The sequence below is a fragment of the Micromys minutus genome (genome assembly GCF_963924665.1).
Source record: "Micromys minutus genome assembly, chromosome: 10".
Lineage (NCBI taxonomy): Eukaryota > Metazoa > Chordata > Mammalia > Rodentia > Muridae > Micromys > Micromys minutus.
The window spans coordinates 43,580,174-43,603,104 of record NC_137979.1 but is presented as its reverse complement, the minus strand read 5'-3'; the positions used below and the strand labels follow the sequence as shown (position 1 = coordinate 43,603,104).

Here is a 22,931-nt window from a genome sequence, read left to right as displayed (position 1 = left end):
AAGAACAGACTTTTAACCTCTTCAGGCATGGTTCTTGCTATCCCAAAGCAAGCTACATTTAATTGTGGCTTGGGAAACAGCCATTTATTTTTAATGTTCAGTGTCCCTGACTGCCATCTAGATGGGTTTAAAACTCAACTTTTACACAAAAAGGACAAGAAAAAGAAGAGAGGAAGAACTTAGATCTCAGTTACATGATGGTTATTATGGTAGGAGGGGTGGGGTTGGGGACAACAGGGGCTGAACTAAGCAGGTTCCGAATCTTTCCCGAATGATGATTAGTGGCTGTGTACAAGGTGTCAGTGGGTAAGCTATGACGTCAGAGGTGACCTCCAGGCTGATTGCTATGACGTCAGAGGTGACCTCCAGGCAGACTGTCTTGTCTTCTCATTCATTTGGGACACTATTAATTGGTATGTTTGAAGGCCTTATGAGGTCAGTAAGAGTAGAGAGCCGGGGGTAAAGACACACATGGAAACCTTTAGCTTAAACTCTCAAAATACAACTTCCCACGCAAACCCACTCACGTAGCAGACATTTTGGAAGTGATGCCTCTTACCTTTTAACAAGAAACTTATTTGATCCACCCAGTCTCTGGCTTCAGCCGGACTAAAAGCTGTAAACTAGAGAAAAACAAGAGGACTAATGTATTCATTGTCTTCACCAAAAGTGCTCACAACTCCTGCTAAATAGACCCAGAAGAGACTGAGATTCAGAACAAGAGGTTCCGAGTTTCTGAGTTTCAGACTCGCGCTTGGAGCTCAGGGTTCTCTGTGTTCTTACCATCCAAAAAAAAAAAAACAAAAAACAACAAACAAAACCAAACAAAAAAACCAACCAACCAAAAAAAAAAAAAAAAAAACCCAAAACAAAAAAAATCTCACACAGCTGCACTGTGCCTTCAGCAATTTCACACACCAGAGAAAACAGCTAAGTCCAGATGTTGATGTCCATGTATACCCATTCACTCGATTACTACTTCATCAAAGATTTGTTGGAGAAAAGTTTATAGAAAGAGAAGCAAATTGCCATAGATGTGAGGCCAGAACACTACAAGGGAGGTGTCTTTGGCAGCAAGTTTTATTTTTATTTTCTTTAAAGATTTCTATTTATTTTATGCATATGAGCACACTGTAGCTGTCCTCAGAAACACCAGAAACAGAGCATCAGATCCCATTACACCATGTGGTTGCTGGGAATTGAACTCAGGACCTCTGGAAGAGTAGTCAGTGTCTTAACTGCTGAGTCACACAAGCATGAGAACATCAGATGTGAGGCCTATAGCAGACCAGGTGGGCTGGCTGAGAACAAGTACAGGTAGAGAGCAGAGGCTCGGGCAGGAAGGGTCTGACTAGACTGAAAATGTAGGTCACAGGAAGCCACTACCAGTTCCAGCAGAGACGGTGGGGGATTCTTTCAGTAGCTGTGGCCAGGAAGGGTTTGGATGGGGGTGTCTGGAGACTGGAGACCATTTAGTTTAAATAGCCCACTGGGTGAAGTGATAGGGACTTAGCTACCGTGGGATTAAATAAGGAGAGAAAGAAAGGGCCAAAGGAAGACTCCATGGCCCAGAGGGATTGGATTCAATGGGCCAAAGATAGGCATCAAAACAGACACATTCTGATTCACTATGCAAAGCAGTCAAGCATTGACCCTTTGGAATTTTAAAAATTAATCTATTTGAAATGAAAGAACATTTTAATTCTATGGTCATTAGGGTTTGGTAAAGGTTCATGGTGCATAAGAAATGTAGCTTTGTGCTTTATTGTTATTCTCCTTTTGGATCTGTGTGTGTACATGTGTGTGTGCGCATACACACAGGCAAGTATATATAGTCTTTGTAAGCATGCAGAGGCCAGAGGAGGGCGTGGGTGTTTTCCCTTTTCACTATTCCTGTTTGAGGGAGTCTCTCCTTGAAGCTTGAGCTCCTGTTCTTTTGGCTCAGCTAGCACTCGGCAGGCCCCAGCAATCCTTGGGGCTCTCTCCCCGGGTGGATGGATAAGCTGTGCATGAGACGGTGCTTGTTACATGGGTTGTGGATTTCAACTCGGGTTTTCATCTGAATCATCTCTCCAGCATGGTCACAGTTTCTGAGAACTACACAGTTCTAAAAAGTGTTTCTAGGGACACTGGTTTGAACTTCTCACATAGAACTTTCATCTGGACATATAGTTCATCTGGATAAATATTGTACTTTAATAATAAAAACAACTTAGAAACATGCTGAATTCATACATCCTCCGTTGCATCATGCAAACACGGGAAACGTTGTCACTCTGTAGTTAAAGCTTATTTTGGATTTCATGGAAGGACATCAGGATGACCAGTTGGAAAACCAGACAGAGCAGGGAAATCAATGTTTCTCTCTCTCTCTCTCTCTCTCTCTGTGTGTGTGTGTGTGTGTGTGTGTGTGTGTGAAGAACTGGACTGTGGGTTGCAATAAACAAGAATCTCACCTGTGGGATGAGACTGGGAAGAGAGGAGAGGGGTGGAGACAAAACAGACAAGTCAAGGTGGTATCTAGGAAGAGCAACAGAGGCGAGCAGAAGGCATTACATAACAAAGGAAGGGGCAGGTGGGCACACTTGATGGGGTAGCACAGAGGGTGGAATCCACCATAGCCCCAGCCACCCAGGCTCACACACAGCAGCAAGGAAAATGCCAGGCTCTTGGCTTACCTCATAGCTGCGCCTATCCTGGGAGGTCAGTTCAAAGCAGGATTCTTTCTTGGAGTCTTTTCGAAGGTGAGGGGCCATCCGCACATTGTAGCCCTTAATGAAGAAGGTCCCTTTGGGCTGCTTGCCTGCAAAACAGCAAAGCTCCGTGTGTCTCTCTAGAGGGGAGGCATCTTTTCTGGGACGGAAAATAAAAAGCGCCAAACAGCTGTTGCGTCCTCAAGGAATCATGATTGTCTAAGAAAGGTTATTAGGGAAGCTTGGGAAGAGGTTGCCGCAGAGATCAGCACCAAAGCAAGGGAAATCCAACATGCAAGGTTATTTTACCAAAAGTGTGCAAGAGAGATGGGGACTGTATCTGGATGTTAAGAGATCTGTAATAACAGACAGGAGTTATTACCACAGTGAGAGAGCATGCACCCGTGGGGTCCTGGGAGTTAGTACAGAGCCCAAACCCTTATTACCAGGGCCCGCAGAGTTCACGATCAAGGAGGGGCGTGGCAGCATAGCTGGGTATTCTCAAGTCCTGGAATCTCCTTCCACACCCTACCTCAAATGCCCATCCCTCCCCTGCGGGTCAGGTGGGGGATTTATGTCAGCAGAGGAATAATTCAAACGTAGCATTGGATCCTCTTCCTAGAGATAAATGGGAAGTAACCAAGTAGAGTTGCTATCTAGAGAGGATGAGGAAGGCGATAGATCCCCAACTGAAGCAAAGGAGACACTAAATGCCAGTCACTTCCACTGGTAGGGAGAAAGGGGGGAAACCCCAACATTTATTCCAAAACAAAATAAAACACTGGACTCCTCCCTGTGTCCCTGAGAGAGGTTGGGTCTGTTTTTTTTTGTAGCTCAGACAGAATGTATAGAAGCAGCAACTGTAGGGTCTGGGTGACGAGGCTGCCCTCTATCAAGTGGAGTGAACTGATACTGAATCTTTCCCTCACCTTGTTTAGTGCTGAAGATTAAACCAAGGGCTTCAGATGCCTTTGGATGATAATGAACAGCAAATGAAGGACAAACTGGGGTGGGGGGGAAGAGGAGGAAGAGGGATGGAGGGAGGGAAGAGGATGCAGAGGGAGGAGGACGATTTGAAGGAGGTCTGGAGGGAGAGAGGAGAATGTGGAGGGAGCATGGGGGGATCATGGGAGGGAGGGAGGGAGAGGAGAAAGGTTCTATTTTTTTTTTTTTTTTAACCTGGTTGAGCTAAAAGAAACACACAAACACTGTACCTACGAAGAAAACGTCCTGGGTACAATAAGGAGCAAGTGTGGAGAGGGAGCCATGCGACAGTGCCTTCTGACACCAGAATCTTTTTTGTTAAAGTATCCCTCCTTGTTCTAACTGGCCACTAAAATGTTTTGTTGTTTCTTTGGTCACCAGATTTTATTTCACCTTGACGGCAAAATGGTCAATAAAAGCCTCCGAGCCTCTCTCGCTCTCCCGCTTCCCCCTCCCCTCTCACCGTTAAGACCGTTAAGAGTTCTGAATGAACACACGAGGCTTTGTACCCAGAGACGCCAAAACTCATCGGCCATTGTTTTTTGAAGTCTTATTTGTTTTTAATTTGTGTGCATGGGTGGTTTGCCTGCATGTATATATATATGTGTGCTGTGTGCATGTGTGGTGACTTCCGAGGCTAGAAGAGGGTGTCAGATCTCTCAAAACTGGGGTTACATGGGTGCTAGGAACTTGGGTCCTCTACAAGGGCAGTGAGTGCTCTTAACCACTGAGCCCTTTCTCCAGCTCCCCAACCACTTATTTAAACACAAGGGAAAGGGTGAACAGTTTTACAGCAGTCCAGATAGCATACTAATTTGAGGAATACATACTGAGGATGGCCTTGAACCCCTGACCTTCCAGATTCTACCTTCAGAGTGCTGAGATCACTGGCATGAGCCATCACACTGGTTTTATGCAGGGCTGAGGATCAAATCCAGGGCTTGCTAGACACACATGCCAGGCAAGCATCTACCAATTGAGCTGGACCGCTAGCCCAGGACTAAAATTTAGGAGAGAACTGTTATTTGCTGGACTTGCAGCTGGGGTTGGAAGGATACGGAGCTTTTGCTGCTCAGTTTTCCAAGCATTCTGTGGTCAGCTCCAATGGAAAAGACACTGAAGTATCCAGGATGGCCACTAGGTGAAATTTGTGCCACCATGTGTAGCAGGGGGAATGGTAGAGCAAGGCAAGCGCTACAAGCCAGGGGTCCCAGGTCACTAGCAAAATGGCAGCTTTTCCTGCCCTGGTTGTATCAAAGGTGCAGGGAGACTGTTCTCTAGGCTAGGAGAATACAGTTCAGAAAGGAGGCAAGGGAAACCAGGTCATGCTGGAGGGTGAATTGGAGGCCTTCTTAGTAGAGCTACTGCTGGCCTCTGCATGAAGGCTCCCACAGGAGCCTCTTTGAACACTTATCTCTGTTTCCTCTGGATCCCATCTGCGGGAAGGTATCCTCTCTTAGTTGGCCTTAGTGGCAGTTTGGATTAGAATGGACCCCATAGACGCGAGTGTTTGACTGCTTGGTCTCTAAGGAGTGGCCTTATTGTAGTAGGTCTATTGTAGTAGGTCTGGCCTTGGAGTAGTCTTGTTTAAGGGAAGTGTGCTGCTGTGGAGGAGAGCTTTGAGGTCTCATACATGTTCAAGCTAGGCCTAGTGTGGCAGTCATTTCTGCTGTCTGCAGATCAAGATGCAGAATTCTCAGCTCCTTCTCCAGCACCATGTCTGCCTGCATGCTGCCATGCTTCCTACCATGATGATAATGGGCTGAACCCCTGAAACTGTAAGCCAGCCCCAATAGAGTATTTTCCTTTCTAAGAGTTGCCTTGGTTATGGTATCTCTTCACAGCAATAGAACCCCAGGAAAGCGTTTACTTATAATAATAACTTTAAAAAATTTATTTATTATATATTAAGTACATTGTAGCTGTCTTCAGACACACCAGAAGAGGGCATTAGATCTCATTACAGATGGATGTGAGCCATCATATGGTTGCTGGGATTTGAACTCTGGACCTCTGGAAGAGCAAGCAGTGCTCTTAACCACTGAGCCATCTCTCCATCCCCTATAATAATGACTTTTAACTTATATTTATTTGTAGTTCCCTTCAATTGTGTTTAAATCCTATCCTTTTTTCTCAGGGACAGAGCAAGTCTGTTTAACATGGATGAGAGGTCTTCTAGGCATAGCATGTGGTGGCTCATTAAGAAACTGCCTCTTAGTCAACACTTGGCTGCTGCTGCTGTCATCTGGCTGAAGAGTGTCTCTTGGGTACAACAGCCACTTAGGTTTTATGGCTCCAGGGATGTCTACTGGACCACTATTTCCCAATAGTCATGAACATGCTCTTAGAGAATTTGAACCCTAAGATTCTATTTACCGGCCATTGTTAACAACATTTAAATCTTTCTAAGAATTATTCATTTTTTAAAGTAATTGAGGCTTTTTAAGATTTATTTATTTATTTTATATATGTGAGTACACTGTCACTCTCTTCCGACACACCAGAAGAGGGCATCAGATCCCACTACAGATGCTTGTGAGCCACCATGTGGTTGCTGGGATTTGAACTCAGGACCTCTGGAAGAACAGCCAGTGCTCTTAACCACTGAGCCGTCTCTCCAGCCCCGCACTGTAAGAGCACTGGGTTATAGAGCTATATTATCACTGTTAGCTTTATATGGGATCTGGAGGTTTGAACTCAAGTTTTCACGCCCATGCAGCAAGTACTTTGTTCACTGAGCCATTTCCCAAGTTTTCCTTTCATATATTTGTTTCTTCAGTGAATGCTAAACCATTCTGATAATGTGGAACGAGTCACAATAGACTATAACTCTTTGACACACTGACCACACTTAGTGTTTAAGGAGGAGAAAATGCTAAATTGGCCTGTGTTCTTGGCGGTGAGCAAGGTTTTGGTTACCCAAGCCTATTTCTTTTCTAAGCATGTCTCACTATGGGTGTTAGTGAAGGACCGTTACCTAGAGATCGAAGTGCTTGAGAATTTATGAAGTGCTTGTATCCAGGAGTGAGATACCACTGTGTAAACGAAGCACACTTACTTTTCTCATTAGCATAGTAGAGGAAGAGCCCTCTGCTGATAACACACCATCTCTTCTGCCACTCCGACCCAAAGAAGCTATGATCTACACAGAGGAGTGAGAGGAGACATAAATCCAGGTAACTAGAATTGCCTGAGAGTCTGTAAAATCCAACAACACAGTCGAGTGGGTTATTGTTTTATTTCCCAGGTTAATGGACTGTAAAACCCCCCCTTTCACTCCCACAGGTTATCTCATATTGACTGAGTGGCGAGGGCGAACTCCACCATGGGCCCAGGCTCTTAGTAAGGCTGCTTCTCCATGCTTTCATAGCTGTCTTTTTATCTAGTTCCCTCTCTATCCGTTAGGATCAAATCTCACCCTGCATCTTTCAAACTTCCTATGATATCTTTGTTTCCTTTTGGAGACAGAGTATCACTGGATAATACAGGCTGGCTGGAAACTCATGGCTGCCGTCTGAGCCTCTCCAGTGTTGGGATCATAAGCATGCATACTCTATCCACTACCACCATTTCTTTAACTGTCCCTTTCTGTGAACAGAAATGATACTCCAGGTCCTCCAGGCCATGGCTAGGAGAAGGGCTTTCTTTTTCTTCTTCTTTTTGAGTGTCTGTGGTAAACTGATTTGCCCGTTGAGTATTAAAACAGGGATTCTGGCCTCTGTTGAATCTTTTGTAATGGAATGGCTGAAAGGGTCAAGAGTTGGGCATCTCGGAAGCAGGCTGCTTCACACATGGAAAGACTACATCTTGATAAAAACACTCGATTTTTTCCTTTCCTTTTCTTTCTTTCTTTTTTTGAGACAGGGTTTCTTTGTGTAACCCTGGCTGTTCTAAAATTCACTCTGCACTCTAGGCTGGCTTTGAACCAATAGATCTACCTGTCTCTGCCTCCCAAGTGCTGGGATCAAAGGTGTGTGTGTTTCCTTCCTTCTGCTACAGTTTGACTTTTTATAGGAGCACACTGAGAGATGAGGACAGGATTCTGTTGATCCGTCTGTCCGTTCATCCATCCATCCATCCATCCATCATACAGATTTGCCTGTCTGTGCCTCCAGAGTGCACACAGCCCAAACTGGCCAGAACCAAATCCCGTGAAGCCCGCAGTTTGCTGAAGATTTGCTCTTTCTCTCTTTAGTTGACACACACTAACACCACACTTCTTTCCTATCCTGGCTTTTGCCTTATATGGGCCTAGCACAGTACTGGGCCCTCAGAAGACATCCTATACTCTAGTAACATCTCCTCCTGTCTCCCTCCCTCCCTCCTTTCCTCCCTCCCTCCCTCTCTTCCTCTTCTGAAGTGTTCTGCTCTCCATGGGTCTGATTAATACCTTTGCTTTTCTTCTCCAAGTACCCTTGCTTGATGACGTGATCCAGCTCCTGAGCCCCTCGTAAGATGTCTTCTATTCCTAAAAGGAACAATGGTGGAATGCTTTGTTTAAATCTGATAGAATTTCCATTTAAGCTACTTTAGATTATTCACATTAATGATGGAGTACAGAAGGGTAATTGTTTAAATGCAGCACAAAATACAACAATTTCTATATGATTAGGGGAAAAAAGTTAATTTTCTTCCTAATTATATCTAATGCTAATATTGCTTAAAATGACTACACATACATTAACTTGCGGCAAGAGGACGTAGCCTAAATATGTGCTGATTGGCCAAGAAGGACCCTGGGGAATTAGGAATTTACGGTGGGTATAAGCTGTAAATTGAGTAATCCACACTGAGATAATCAAAAGTCAAATGAAGAGCAGGAAGGACAAGCTTCAATGAGTGATACATGCCATGGTGTGTGCAGTCATTTCAAAAGGGACAATGGGACAATAAACACACATCCACCTGTGGGCTTTGTTGCTGCTGTTATTTTTTGTGTGTATTTGTACTTGTGTGCACGTGGGGCTTTGGGTGGGAGTATGTGTGTGTAGGGCAGAGGTTGACATTGGGTGTCTTTGCTCTGCACTTTATTTTTGAGGCAGAGTCTCTTATTAAACCTGGAGCTCAGCTCTAGGCTATGCTGGTGAACTCTGGGGAATCTGTGTCTGCACCCCAGATCTGGGCTTACAGACTAGTGCTACCTTGTTCAGACTTTATGTGGGTGCTAGGGATCCAAACTCTGGTCCTCACGAGCACACAGAAAGCACCTCACCTACTAAGCCACCACCGCAGCCTGTTTCGTTTGGACAGCTACTTTGGGGAATGTAAATCTTGTGAAGCTCACAAAGATAGGTTACAAAAGGTGAATTTGGCAGTAGCTTCCAGAACTTAGGTTTTTTTTTTGTTTTTGTTTTTTTGTTTTTTTAAAGTATGGGCCATGTTTGTGTGTCTAAGAATCAAAGAAGCTTTAGCCAAAAAAAAAAAAAAAAAAAAAAAAAAAAAAAAAAAAAAAAGACCTTGGGGCTGACATCAACCTTTAACTGCAGGACAGTGACATCCTTGGCTTTTAATAGTTTCCTTAGGTACAAATTTATTGAGATGCCAAACTCCTTAATTCATCTTCCAGCCTGGGGCTTATACACTTGCTTCACAGAAAGGAGGGGCAAAAGATTAAGAAGAAAAGTTACTTCTCAATAATAAAACAAGACAGAAGAACAGCTTCAGCTGTCCTGAGACATGAAATCCTCCTCTCTCCATGTCCTGAATGTTGAGGTTATAAGCATGAACCACTGTGACTAGCTCCCCTAAAAACTCCGGAAAACCATAACTCAACATTTCCCTCTTCTCTCTCTCCTCTCCTATCTCCTGCCTTCTCCTTTCTTCTCTGGCACATGCCCTCCCACTAAACTACAAACCCAGCCCAACTTCACATTTCTTGAAACATTTTAAAAGTTACACTTACTTATCCCGTGTGTGTGTGTGTGTGTGTGTGTGTGTGTGTAACATGCATATGTGTATGTGTGCACGTTTAGTCAGTCCTTTCCTACCACATGGGGTTCTGGGAATTGAACTCCAGTTGTCAGACTATACAAGTGCCTTTGACTGGTCTCAACTTGACTTTTCTTACTTAGGACAAAAGAAAGAGAGAGGGCTAACAGAAGCTTAATATTTATTATTATTATTATTATTATTATTATTATTATTATTATTATTTTTAGTTCTCCAACCCAAATGTTTTACTTCAAAATGTATAAAGCAAACAATTCAAAACACATTGTCAACATTTATACAATTTTCAAAGAATAAATAAAAAATACTATTTCTTAAGAAGTTATGATGACACCATGCAAACTTTCCAAAAGAGGGAGTCAACCAGCAGCCCTATCCAGGTCTGACGCCTGTGAACCAGACTGAGGACCAGCTTGGCCCAATAACCTTATAAATGCAACACTGGCACATGTACCCTGGCAGTAACTGAACGTTATCAAACTGGACTTAAAATCTGTTCAACAAGACAGGAATCCCTGCTGGTACTAGAACTAATTACTCAGGACTGGTAAAGCCCTAGAGGAGAACCTACAACCTCTAATTTACTAAACCCACACAATCCCTAATGACAATCTATAAATATTTGTCCTTATACAACAGATAAGTGTAGTCTTCACTCCTTTTTCTGGAAAGGCCTCTTTGCAGCAGAGACCACTATGGGAAAAGCACAGTTGTTGAGGTTTTGTATTGTAATGCTAAAAACTGGTCCCCAAGGCCTGATGGCCCCCAGGGAGGAGATAATCTGTACAAACACAAAGTAATGCTTCTTTCACTTAAAACTGTGGGTTGAATAAAGATTCAGACAGCCTATAGCTGGGCAGAAGAGAGAGAGAGTGGGGTTCCAGTTCCCAGGCTTGGGGTCTGAGAAGAGACCACAGGGGAACAAGAGAAGAAGTAGGTAGAGAAGATGTCGTGGGGTAGGTGAGTCATGAAAACATGGCCACGAGGGCGGCCAACTGGAGTTAAGAGCTTCCCAGATGGAACATGGTGAGTTATGAGTCAGAGTTATTGGTAGGGAAGTAGACATAATTGCTTAGAGGATAGATATCTGCCCGGTTCTAGCACACTAAAGGGTTATAAATATAAAAGTTGTATCTTTTGTCTGGGAACTGAATGATTAAATGTGGGATGGAAACCCCGACTGAGATTAAATATTTAACACAACATACATCCTATAAAAATTTAGAGTTGTAGAGCCCAGTCCCAATGGCTATATCTACAAAACACTTCTGTGCCTAAAACTTAGGGGACATTGCAGAAGAAGGGACAGAAAGTTCGTAAGAGCCAGAGGATCAGAGGCTTTGCTGTGAGATTGCATTTCCTAGTAATGTCCGATGCTACACATGTAAAGTCTCACCCAAATGAATAAGGTGACACTGATGGACATGCCAAACCAGACAGGAAAGACCCATGAGGCCTCCTCTCTACACAAGAACTTTAAGGAACTGGGAAAGTCGGGAGTGGAAGGAGTAGCCTTCCTTAGGGAAGAGAACATCAGTTGGTTGTCCAGTGCCAGCCGTCAGCCCTGAAAACATACATACAAATAACATATGGGCTGAGCAGGTTACATTTAAGATTACAGATGTATAAACAGATGTGCATAAACTCACAGTTAGTGAAGAAAGAGGCCATGGATGTGAAGAAGGGTAAGGATGGGTATGTGGGAGGGTTTAGAGGCAGGAAAAGGAACGGAGGAATATCATAATTGTGTTATAATCTCAAGAAAGTTACTTTTCCAAACAGTGTTGGTGCATGCCTTCAATCTAAGCACTCCAGAGGCAGCGGCAGCCAGCTCTCTGAGTTGGAGGCTAGCCTGGTCTACAGAAAGAGCTCTAGGACAGCCAGGGCTACCCAGAGAAATGTTGTTTAAAAAAAAAAAAAAAAACCAAACAAATCTTTGCTTAAAAAACCAAAACAAAACCCATCAAACAAACAAAAGTTATTTTTTAGAAAGTAATGAATAAAAGCAAGCTAGGCATGCATGACTTTAATCTGAACACTTAGGAGGCATTAGCAGGTGAATTCTGTGAGTTCAAGGTTACCATGTTCTATCTAGCTAGTTTGAAGCCAGCCAGGGTTACATAGGGTGATCTGTCTCAAAATAAAACAAAACAAATCCCAAGCCCCAAACTACAAACAACAACAACAGCTAACCAACCAACCAACCAACCAACCAACCAAGAGAAACCCAACAACAAATAAAATGCAAACACAAACAAACAAACACTCCTAATTCCCAGCACCTACACTAGGCACCTCAAAGTCTCCTATAACCCCAGCTCCAAAGGATGACAGCATTTTCTGCCTCTGTAGATACTCACACCCATACACCGCCCCTTCCCCCAACACACAGGCACATAATCAAAACAATTTTCCAAGAACCAATCAAGCCAAGCATGCACAACAAAACAAGGTACAGCCACAAATGAATCAGGCTGGCACCCATGTGGGTCTTCAAACATAAGGGTGAAAAATTTTTTTTCTGCCAATCAGTCACTAAAAAAAAAAAAAAAAGATTTAATTTATTACATATAAACACACTGTAGCTGTCTTCAGACAGACCAGAAGAGGGCATCAGATCTCATAACAGATGGTTGCGAGGCACTGTGTGGTTAGTGGGATTTGAACTCAGGACCTCTGGAAGAGCAGTCAGAGCTCTTAACCGCTGAGCCACCTCTCCAGCCCCAATTGGTCACTTTTATATTGCACAGTAGCCAACATCTCTCCAGCAGTGACCGTGAAGCTTTGCTTTGCTCAGGACTTTATTTGCTTCTTCTTTTAAAACAATAAACTAGAGTACTTTGAGCTGGAAAAATAGCTCTCAGTGAAGAGTGCTTGCCTTGTGTGAGTCCCTGAGTCCAAATCCCAGCACCTCAAAAACACACAGAACCCCACACAACTAAGATTGTCATTTTGCTTCTAAGCTGTCTCTGGCCTACTTTTAAAAACACAGATCACAGGGCTGGAGCGATGCTGTGTAGTTAAGGGTAACCCCGGCTTTTGGTTTGGTTCCCAGCACTCACACGGTGTCTCACAGGGCTACACAGAGAAACACTGTGGCCCTCCTCTAAACTTTGAAGACTCCTAATGGACTGCACATATATACATGCATACAGGCACTCATACGCATAAAAATAAAAATGTTGGGGCTGGAGAGATGGCTCAGTGGTTAAGAGCACTGGCGACTCTTCCAGAGATCTCGGGTGAAATTCCCACCCATATGGCAGATCCAGTCCTAAAGTGATCTGACACCCTCGTACAGATATACATGAAGGCAAAATACTAATGTATATGAAATAAAATAAAACTCATACCGCACCCACACACCCCCTCCACATACACACATGTGCACGGATACACAAAAACATAGATCAGAGAGGTCAGAGAGATGGCATATGCTGTTCTTGCAGAGGACTAGAGTTTGCTTCCCAGAACCCATGTTTAGTAGCTTTCGACTGCCTGTAACTGGTCCAGGGAGATCTGATGCCTCTGGTCTTCACAGGTAATTGCATTCACTTGTGCATATGTGCATACCCACATGCACATGCTCGTGAACACACACACACACACACACACACACATACACACACACCCTAAAAAACCAGTAAAGCTGGAGTCTTCTTTTGGCTTTATGTGATTGCTTTTTGTTTGTTTATTTATTTGTTCTTATCTAATTGTTGTCCTACTAACTTCCTTGCATATAGAATCTTTTGTTCCTTCCATCCCCTGCCTCCATCCCCTGCCTCACCCCTTAGTCCCTCCCTCTCTGACCTTCCTTTTTTTGTTTTTTAAGACAGGATCTAACCGAGTTGCCCTGGCTGGTCTGGAACTTGAAGTGTAGACCAGGCTGGCCACACCTAGCAACTGTTTTTATTTGTGGGTTTTTACAGTGAGCAAACTCTGTGTTTGGCATAAATTCTTTCAGATGGGTCTTGGGGTACATGTCTGAGATAAACCACAACAAATGATAGTTCTTTAAAAAAATCTTTTTTTCTGTTTTTACTCCTACCAGTGTGAAATTCTAGCCCCCAGCCCCAAGTACAGAGAACCAGTGGTGATCCTTCTGTAGGTGGGAGGCCATGTGATCCTCCTGCAGGTGGAAGGTCATGTGAGGTGAGAACCAACTACAGGGAACATGCTCTGAAAGAGGTTCTTTTTCCTTGAAACACATTAAGAAATTTCTCCTGGAGGCCTCAAATTCAAATGAAAGGCACAGGGGCCAAGAGAGATGGGATTCCCCAAGCTATGTCTCTCCACAAGTTTCTTCTTCTTTTTAAAGGTCTTGCTAAATCGCTAAAAGTCTGAATCATAAAAGACATGTTAAGAGTCTTATTGGAATTCAAACCTTTTTTAAAAAATGCAAATCTAAATGCCATTTTGTGGAACATTTATAATTATGAAAATGGGAAGCCACCGCCTTGTGTGCGGGGAGAGTCTGTGCGTATGAATATTACATTAATGTGCCCACACCAGCTCACTGATCCTGCCGGCAGGAGCATAAAAAATGCTTGAGTGAAACTTTTATTTAGATGCTAAGACTCCGGGCCCCAGCGGGGTGACAGAGACAGCCCCTGTGAGTTACCATCGCAGACAGAGCTTGAATTGAATTACCCAGGGGGAAGGAAGTACTGATGAGCACGCTTCGCTTATTTAATTTCATTTACTTTCAGTACATTATCAGCATGAGGCTTTTCTCTCCCCACCAAGTGAAACCCAAGACCACCGCCACCAAGAAAACAAAAGGCGTAGTGCACAGAGACGCCTGAACTCCAGAGTCTCTAATTCTAGGCCTGCAGGGATGGTACCCTCCCCACCTCCTCTCCCCCAGAGTCAAACTCCGAGCTTGCTAAAATCTGGGCACTGAATTTCCCACTTGGTTCTTCCCCAACAAGATCCAGAGGAGCAGTCTGGCCTGGGGACGGCTTTTACACGCTGTGCTTTTGTATGTAAACAGTTAGATGCATTATGTTGTTTTCTTACACATTTGAGGGTTCTTTTTGTATTTGTGAAATATCTCACACAGTTTCCCCAATGCACCATGGTGGGGGGCGCAAATGGGATTATAGACGACATTAAATATGCTCATGAAAAAATAGATAATCAAGCACGATCAGTCTCTATTTGGTGGACCAGACAGGAACTGCTGTGAGTTCCATGGTAGCTGTTCTCATAGAGAGCTAGAGCCTCGCTGACCGTCAGCTGGATCCACACAACCATTCCATGGCTTCCACTGCCTCCTCTTTTGGTGACCCTCAGAGCCTTGACCAAGAACTGGCGACTGGAGAAGGCTTATGGTTAGGCACATTATGGGAGATGAGGCAGGAGACTTCTACAATTGAGTCCACTCCCACTGTCCAGCAAACAACCAGGCGCCTTAGAGAGTATGAAAATGTTTTCCAACATGCTGGGAAAATAGAATCAGACACAAACAACTGTGCAAGTTCCTACTTAAGAGGAAAAACACGAATAGTTAAATTGTAAAAAGAGACACCTTTTTTTGGGTCTATTACCTGAATAGAAGTTACCACCATCATGAGGCAAAAACCTAGAAACTGTTTCAATTTCCTGGGAACAAATGGTCCTCTTGTATCAACCTGCGCATGTATCACATTCTATCAGCACAAACCAGAATTGCATTAATGTCATAATCTCTCTCCAGGACTACACTTAACTAAATCTCTCTGAGCAACCCACATAAGGAAGAGATTCACTAAGCTAACGGATGTTTGGCCATAAAGATAAGATCAACGGAGAAGTGTTTTACTCAGAAGTGATGGCCGCCCAACTTCCATGGCAAATGAAGATAAAAGAAATTCTCAGACATCCTTCTCTCTTCAACCTGATCCTTTTAAACCCTCACATCCCACCCAGAAACCAACTCTGCCATAGAAAAAAAATGACAGGGCAGGACTCCATCTCTCAGCGCTAAACGCGGCCCTCAGTCAGCTCCTCACGGCAACAACCATGAGGACCCTTTGGAGTGTGATACATTTCCATAAAGCAGTCAATAAAGCAGACATGGGAGCTTATGTGCGTCACGGCCTATTTAACCAGCTGTGTTCTAGCCCACTGAGAAAAGAGAATTGGAGAAATCAGTTGGCAATACACAGCACAGGGCTAATGGCACAGGAGGCCACCTGATTCCCCTACAAAAACGGCGCAGCCCTTGTAGAACAAACCAGGTGCCTGCTAACTCCTACCCCAGGTTTGGTCTCTCCTGCTAACTCAACCCGAAAAGACCAAGAGTTTTGAAAAAAAAAATGTGTTTTTTTTTCTCCCCCAACATAAGTTATTGACTTCCCTCATCATTCTTTTTCCAAATCCACTCAACCCTAAAGACTGAGAGAGCTATGGGGCTGGGGCTGGGGCTGGGGCTGGGGGTGGCTTTCAGGCAAGAGGGTGCCCGGCTTCTGGGGAACCTGGCTGGAGGAGGCTGGAGAAAATCTGGTGTCTGAAGACTGGGAATAGTCTAACTGAAGGCATCCGTCTGTCTGCTGAGGTGTGCAAAACCACATGCTTTCTTTTATAAATATTAAACTAAAATTTATGCATGTGTGCATGTGTGTGTGTGTGTGTGTGTGTGTGTGTGTGTGTGTGTACATGCACATGGTGGCCAGCAGAGGGCACTAGATGCCCTGGAGATGGAGTTACCGGCCATTGTGAGTCGCTGGGAACTACATACAGATGCTCTGGACGAACAGCTAGTGCTGCACTGAGCCATTTCTCCAGCCCCAGTGGCCTTTTTTAGTAAGATCGGTTCTACTTGTCCATAGGCTCTTGTTTTTCTGGGTTAACTTTCTCCCCTTATTCTCAAGCTTTGGGAACCAGCCAATGGTAGTCTGTCTGTGGTATCCGGTAAGGACCCTGCCTCTTCTGATGCTGAGAGGTGGCTCTTCTGTTTCCTGTGGTACATTCTTGTGATGTTTTCCCTTCTGTGGTCACACAGCTAGCCACTGGGGCTGGCTTATAGTTCAGAGACTTAGTCCATTATCATCATGGTGGGGATGGCACACAAACAGACATGGTGCTGGAGAAGGATCTGAGAGTTCTACACCTTGGTCTGGGCAGCAGAATGAAGACTTTCACATTATGCCCAGCTTGAGCACATAAGACCTCAAAGCCCCATCTCCATATGACACCCTTCCTCTTACAAGACCATATCTTTTAATAGTGCTACTTCCTATGGGCTAAGCATTCAAACACAGAGTCTATGGGGCCATTCCTATTCAAACCACTTCAGCAGCTCAGTTCATCCCCACTTCAGAAAAAGGCAGGCACAGGAAACGACAAATTTCATATTTTTTGTTTTTTTCTGAGACACAGTCTTTCAATAAAGAGAAAGCTGACCTAGTCCTTGTGATCCTCCTGCCTCAGTCTTCTGAATGATGAGATTAGAGGTGTGTGCCACCATGAACCCTTAAGGTCCTATATTTCTTACTTACTAATACTTTGATGATCCGTAAGGTTGTTTTGCTTTCTAGTTGTGTGCAACCCAATAAGTCAAGAGACATAAAGAACAAAATAGGTCTCAGATCTAGTAACAGGGCACACAAACTAAGCTTTTTGAGGGATATTATTAGAGGAAGCAACCTGGAATGCTCAGAAAACTTGTATGTGGCCATGTCAGACACACCAGAAGAGGTCTCATTACAGATGGTTGTGAGCCACCATGTGGTTGCTGGGATTTGAACTCAGGGCCTCTGGAAGAGCAGTCAGTGCTCTTAACCACTGAGCCACCTCTCCATCCCACAGAATGAGTAACTTAATATAACTGTTACTTGTCATTCACAGTATCCTGGCACATTCTGATTAGTTGAAAGGCATGGATTTTGAATCATTTTAGGATGAGAACAGATTTAAAGTTTCTCTAGAATAATGTGACTCATTTGCATTCTGATATGCTTTTTAAGACGAGTCAATTAAAGGAAGCCATGATTTATCTGAGTTATGCTGCAGTCTGTAGTCACTAAACAAATCTGTGCTTTCATAATTGGTGCAGTCAAGGAGCGCCAAAGCACTTTATTTCCTCGAGAAAAGAATTGGGTTCCCCCAGAGCTGCAGTTGTTCCATGGAGAGGAGTTGAATGTGTGGTCAGTAGACGTGCAGTATGGCCATCAGATCCAGATCTAGACCAGGACTGCTCGGTGTCTACAATGCCGCACCTGCAGGAATCCATCCTTATTATGGTTTGACCTCGAAATGAGCTTGTGGGTTTGTACACTTGACTTCCAGATGGTGGTGCTGTTAGGGGGAGATTGTGGAACCCTTAGAAAAGGGGGTCTGAATGGCAGATTTAGGTCTCTAGGGGTGGGGGGGGGCTTTGGGAGTGGTAGTCTAACTATGTGTTTGGCTTGTTTTTTTCTGCCTCTTCCTCTCCCTGGTTGAATGCTCCCACTAGCATGAACTCTGCAGTGCCTTTCCCCTGATATGATGTTCTAAAGCTTATCAGACTGTGAGCCCAAGTAAGCTTTATTCCCTTAAATTCTCCCGTTTGGTATCCTAGCTGTGAGACAGTAACTCGTTAGCTATGGAATCACATGACCTGAAGTCTTTCAGGTAGTCAAGCTCCAGAAAGCAGCAACAGTGTAAAGTAGGGGTCTTGGGGTCAATCTGTGCTGCATTTCTCCAAATGCCTTGGTCTAAGGAGGAAGAGGAGTTAGAAATGTCTGGCTGTCTTTTCACAAATCTTGTAGTACATTTTCACCTCATCCTGAGACTAGGCACCGCTATGCACACATCACTGTAGAGCATATTCATCCATCTTTCTCTCTCTCTCCCTCTCCGCTCCCCCCCCCCTTTGAGACAGGGTTTCTCCGTGTAGCCCTGGCTGTCCTGGAACTCACTTCGTAGACCAGGCTGGCCTCAAATTCACAAAGTTCTGCCTGCCTCTGCCTACTGAGTGCTGGAACTAAAGGTGTGTGCCACCACACTCCAACTGAGAACATATCTTTAATAAGAGGTGACAGAATGCAATTTCCAAATCCATTTCTATACTACACAACTGAACTGTGAGAACATGGGGTACTGGGATACATGTCTGTGGCATAGCATGTGCTTAACAGGCGTGATACTTTGGGTTCAAGTCCCAGCACAAAACCTGTCAAATCCTCTAATACCAACATCATCAACCACCACAACCAACCAAACACAAAGGCAAAACCTCATAAACGCAGAAAGGAAACAAAGAAAATGGCTTCGCCCAGGTCTACCTTTTTTTTCTCAGGTTGGCCTTGAAGTTGAGATCCTCCTGCTTCTGATCAAGTGCTGGGATTACAGGCACTCTCGGCTTCTTCTGACTCAGAACTCACCACTTAACCAACCCACCTCCTGTTTAACAGATCATGGCCAGAGTTATCTCTCTAAAACTCAGATCTAGTCTAGTTTAGTCTGTCACCTTCCTGTCTCAAGCTTCTTAGGATTCTTCATCGCCTACAAAATACAAACATCTGCGCACATAAACCCCGCACAAGACTCGGTCGTACACAGCCCACCGGTCTCTCTGAACCTCTCACCTCCCAGCACTCTGGGCATGTGAATAACAATCTCCACCTTCAGGAGTGTGCCAGGCACCTTATGCTGCCGAGCCTTTGATCATACTGCTTTGGCTGTGTGGCATTTTCTTTCTCTGCTCCCATTTTCTAAAGATCCGACCCAAATGTGAATCTGAACACCTTTCTCCAAGTAGAGTCATACGTCTCTTTTGTCTCTAATATGATTTTCTGTAATGAGGTTTTATATGACAGTCTAGGCTTCCAGGGACTATGAACTTTACTGGGACATTCTCTATAATTACATTTTTGCTTAGTATTATATGAGACCTGAGATACATATGAAGTCTGTCGTAGGCCTTGAAAAGGATATGGAAAAGGTACTATTCCTGGGAAGAAGAGTGTGGTTGTAGGCCTAAACAGCAGACACCAGAGAGGAGGTGAATGCATTCCAGGGAAGAGAGCTGACACCATTCTGGAAAGGATATGGGGGAAGGGTTAGCGCCTAGAGAAAAACAGGAGGTGTGACAAAGAATCCACTGCTGAGGGAGGGCATGCCAGGGTTTACATGACAACTCTCTGGGTAAGGAAGGGAAGGCTGTTGAAGGAGGAACTTGACTCTGTAAGTATTTGAGACTCTTTTCAAGGTGTACTCTAATTAGCTGTAAGATGAAGAAGGATCCTTCTCTAGAGCACACACAGGAAATGGTGTTATTCAATTTCTTGAAGCCTGAAGAAATGCTGCCAGTGGAAAATGTGGTCCCTTTGATAGAGGGCAGTGTGTAAACCATTATTTACACATCTGTCTTCCTCCATATCCCCAGAGGTCTGGTATACACACAGTAGGATACATTTCTGCTAACCTGAACGGAAAACCTCTTCTTGTTCAAAGGGATGCTCGGTTCTAAGGCAATATGGGGTGAATATTTGGTAGATAAATAATTCTCAAGCTACAAGTAGTGATTTTTGTTCTGCTGTATATTTACTACTTTAATCTAGGGTTGGTAATGTGGAACAGAAAAGTTAAAAAAAAAAAAAAAAAAAAAAAAAAAAAAGGAAGAGGAAAAGAAAGGACACTTCCAAAGGGCATAGGAGAAGTAGGGATAGAAGTCACAAAGAGTGACGTGTCAAGAATGACAGAAAGGCAGAGGGAACCCAGGGGGAAATATACAGAAATTCTAAGAGCTTCAAGAGGAGAAAAGTGATGGTGTTTTTTGAGAGACAGGGTTTCTCTGTATAGTCCTGGGTGTCTTGGAACTCACTCTGTAGACCAGGCTAGCCTCCAACTCAGAGTTCCTTCCATCTGCCTCTGCCTCCCAAGTGCTGAAATCAAAGGATGTGCTACCCTGCCCAGCATAAGTACATTTCTTTTTTAAAAAGATCACACACACACACACAGTAGTTGTCTTCAGGCATCAGATCTCATTACAGATGGTTGTGAGCCACCATGTGGTTGCTGGGATTTGAACTCAGGACCTCTGGAAGAGCAGACAGTGCTCTTAACCACTGAGCCATCTCTCCAGCCCCAGTATATTTCCTTTATGAAAAAAAGATTTTCTTTGGCTGGAGAGATGGCTCAGCGGTTAGGAGCACTCGCTGTTCTTCCAGAGGTCCTGAGTTCAAATCCCAGCAACCACATGATGGCTCACAACCATCTGTAATGAGATCTGATGCCCTCTTCGGGTGTGTCTGAAGACAGCTACAGTGTACTTATATATAATAAATAAATAAATCTTAAAAAATATTTTCTTGTAAATTGTGTGTATATGTGTGCTTGTGGGTTTGTGTGTGCGTGAGCACAGGTGTCCATGGCGGGCAGAGACGCTGGAGCTCTGCAGCTGGAGTTACAGGTGTCCACAAGCACCTGACGGGGTGCTGGGAATCAAATTTGGGTCCCCCTAAATGCAGTACCCACTCTTGACTATTGAGCCTTTTCTCCAGTCCCAGGAAGTCTTTGAGTTCTCTTTCAGGGCCTGACTGGGGTAACAGAACTCTTCCCTCAGACCTGACCTGTCTTCAGGAAGAGTACCACGGGATGGTATTCAGAGGAAGCTAAAATTCAGTGAGGACAAAGCCAAGTGTGGGTAAGCTGACAAATGACTGGATGATTATCAGTCTTGAGAAAATTGGTGTAATAGCTACTTCAGGGCTGGACCTTTCGAGTGGCCAAGGACCTCATCTTGCCCTTTTTACTTGTGCCCTGTGAAGTGGCTTTTCCCTTTTCCTTCGAACTCCCTCAGGTTCGTCCTGTGCACAAGCATCCTAGGTGAGTCCCTGCACTCACAGTGTTGATGGTGGTTACCATGACACTGTCGAATGTCTCACCTCTGCAAAAGGAAACCTTTCAAGAAGGAATCGAAGGACCATGCTTTTAGCCTTCTCCATGTCTCTCCAGTGAAAGACACTCAGATATCTTCAGATCACGGCATTGAGAAAACTTTTTAAAGCAAACAAAGCAGAAAATAAAGAAGAGTCAGGAAGTAATTATCGAAATTCTCTAGGGGGTATTTCGGGGTGGATGATCTAATGAGAGCTCTCACACCCCATCAGGAAGGGCTTGATGGGGAAGCAATGTTGTTAGCAATGGGCTTTGACCTGGCGAGTATCATGTCTCAGACCAAGACTGCTCCCTGGCCAGGCCTCGTGGGCAGCCATCTCCTCGAGTTTTTTTGGTATAGCAGCATGGGTTTGGTGTCAGCTCTGAAGATGAATCTTTAGGGCAAAAAGCATCTCCCTGTTTATTAAACTTACACATGGGAGACTTGAAATGTTTCTCGATTCTTCTGACAAAGCTCAAGGGAATCTGAAGTTAAGTTGAGCTTTGCCAGGAAAAAGAACCCAGGATGAGACGATCAGGGTGATGTTTCTAGATCTCAAAAGTTTCCAACCAAATTGCCCCATTTGTAATTGTGAAATAAAAAATGTGAAATCTCAGAGTCTGTTTGCTCAGCTCACTAGCTAAGGACTTGAAATCGGCAAATAGGGTAGGGGGACCAAAAGGGGGAACCCCAAACCTCAGGAACAAACACAGCTGGAAAGTTTTCACAGAGATGTGCCCTTTCCCTAGGATCCAGACCAGTGTTTCTCAACCTTCCTAATGTTTCTACCCTTTGATACATTTCCTCCTGTGTGGTGACCCTCAACCATAAAATTATTTTTATTGTTATTTTGTAACTGAATTTGGCTATTGTTATAAATTGTAATGTAAACATCTACATTCTCTGATGCTCTTTTGGGTGTCAAGAACTGCAGGTTGAGAACCTCTGATCCAAAGTTCTGCCCTGTTCTGCTACACTGCAGCTAAATATACCTGTCTGTCTGTCTGTCTGTCTGTCTGTCTGTCTGTCTGTCTGTCTGTCTTTATTGTTTAGTAAGCAGTGAATCAAGATGAGGTGAAGCATCTTTTTGTCAGGCCATGTGGGAGAGTGAACTAGCCTCCTCTCCCTGCTGAACATTATGGACGCTACAGCAGGCACTCGACCTGCCCCGTTCTCCGGGACAGCGTGATTTACAGCGTGAAAAGGGAAACCTAAATCACCAAGCAATGAAAACATTAAAGTTAGTGCATGACACGTGAGGAATTTATTACCATTAACTCCAATAAACAGTTATAAAACACTTGTCCTTTCCTGTCTGTGCGCAGGGACACAGACCCTGGACTTCATTAAGCTCAACTTTCTTTCCTTCTTCACTAGACCAGTCATGTGTGTTTGAAGCAACCACCATTTATTGTTAAGTGGACTGGTTCATTTTCCAGGACTGTGGGAAGCTGAAGGCA

General features: G+C 44.1%; 1 protein-coding gene across 2 annotated transcripts in view; it reads right to left on the bottom strand.

Annotated features, from left to right (window-relative positions):
* The window catches only part of SKAP1 (src kinase associated phosphoprotein 1), a gene marked incomplete at both ends in the record, with an annotated part of 274,300 nt that overhangs the window by 40,401 nt on the left and 210,968 nt on the right, over window positions 1-22,931 (bottom strand). For both annotated transcript variants that reach the window (XM_080924400.1, XM_080924401.1), the window contains 4 exons: window positions 560-623; window positions 2,679-2,803; window positions 6,736-6,819; window positions 8,068-8,145. In XM_080924400.1, the coding sequence (XP_080780526.1) occupies window positions 560-623; window positions 2,679-2,803; window positions 6,736-6,819; window positions 8,068-8,145 (351 nt within the window). The remainder of the gene's footprint in view (window positions 1-559; window positions 624-2,678; window positions 2,804-6,735; window positions 6,820-8,067; window positions 8,146-22,931) is intronic.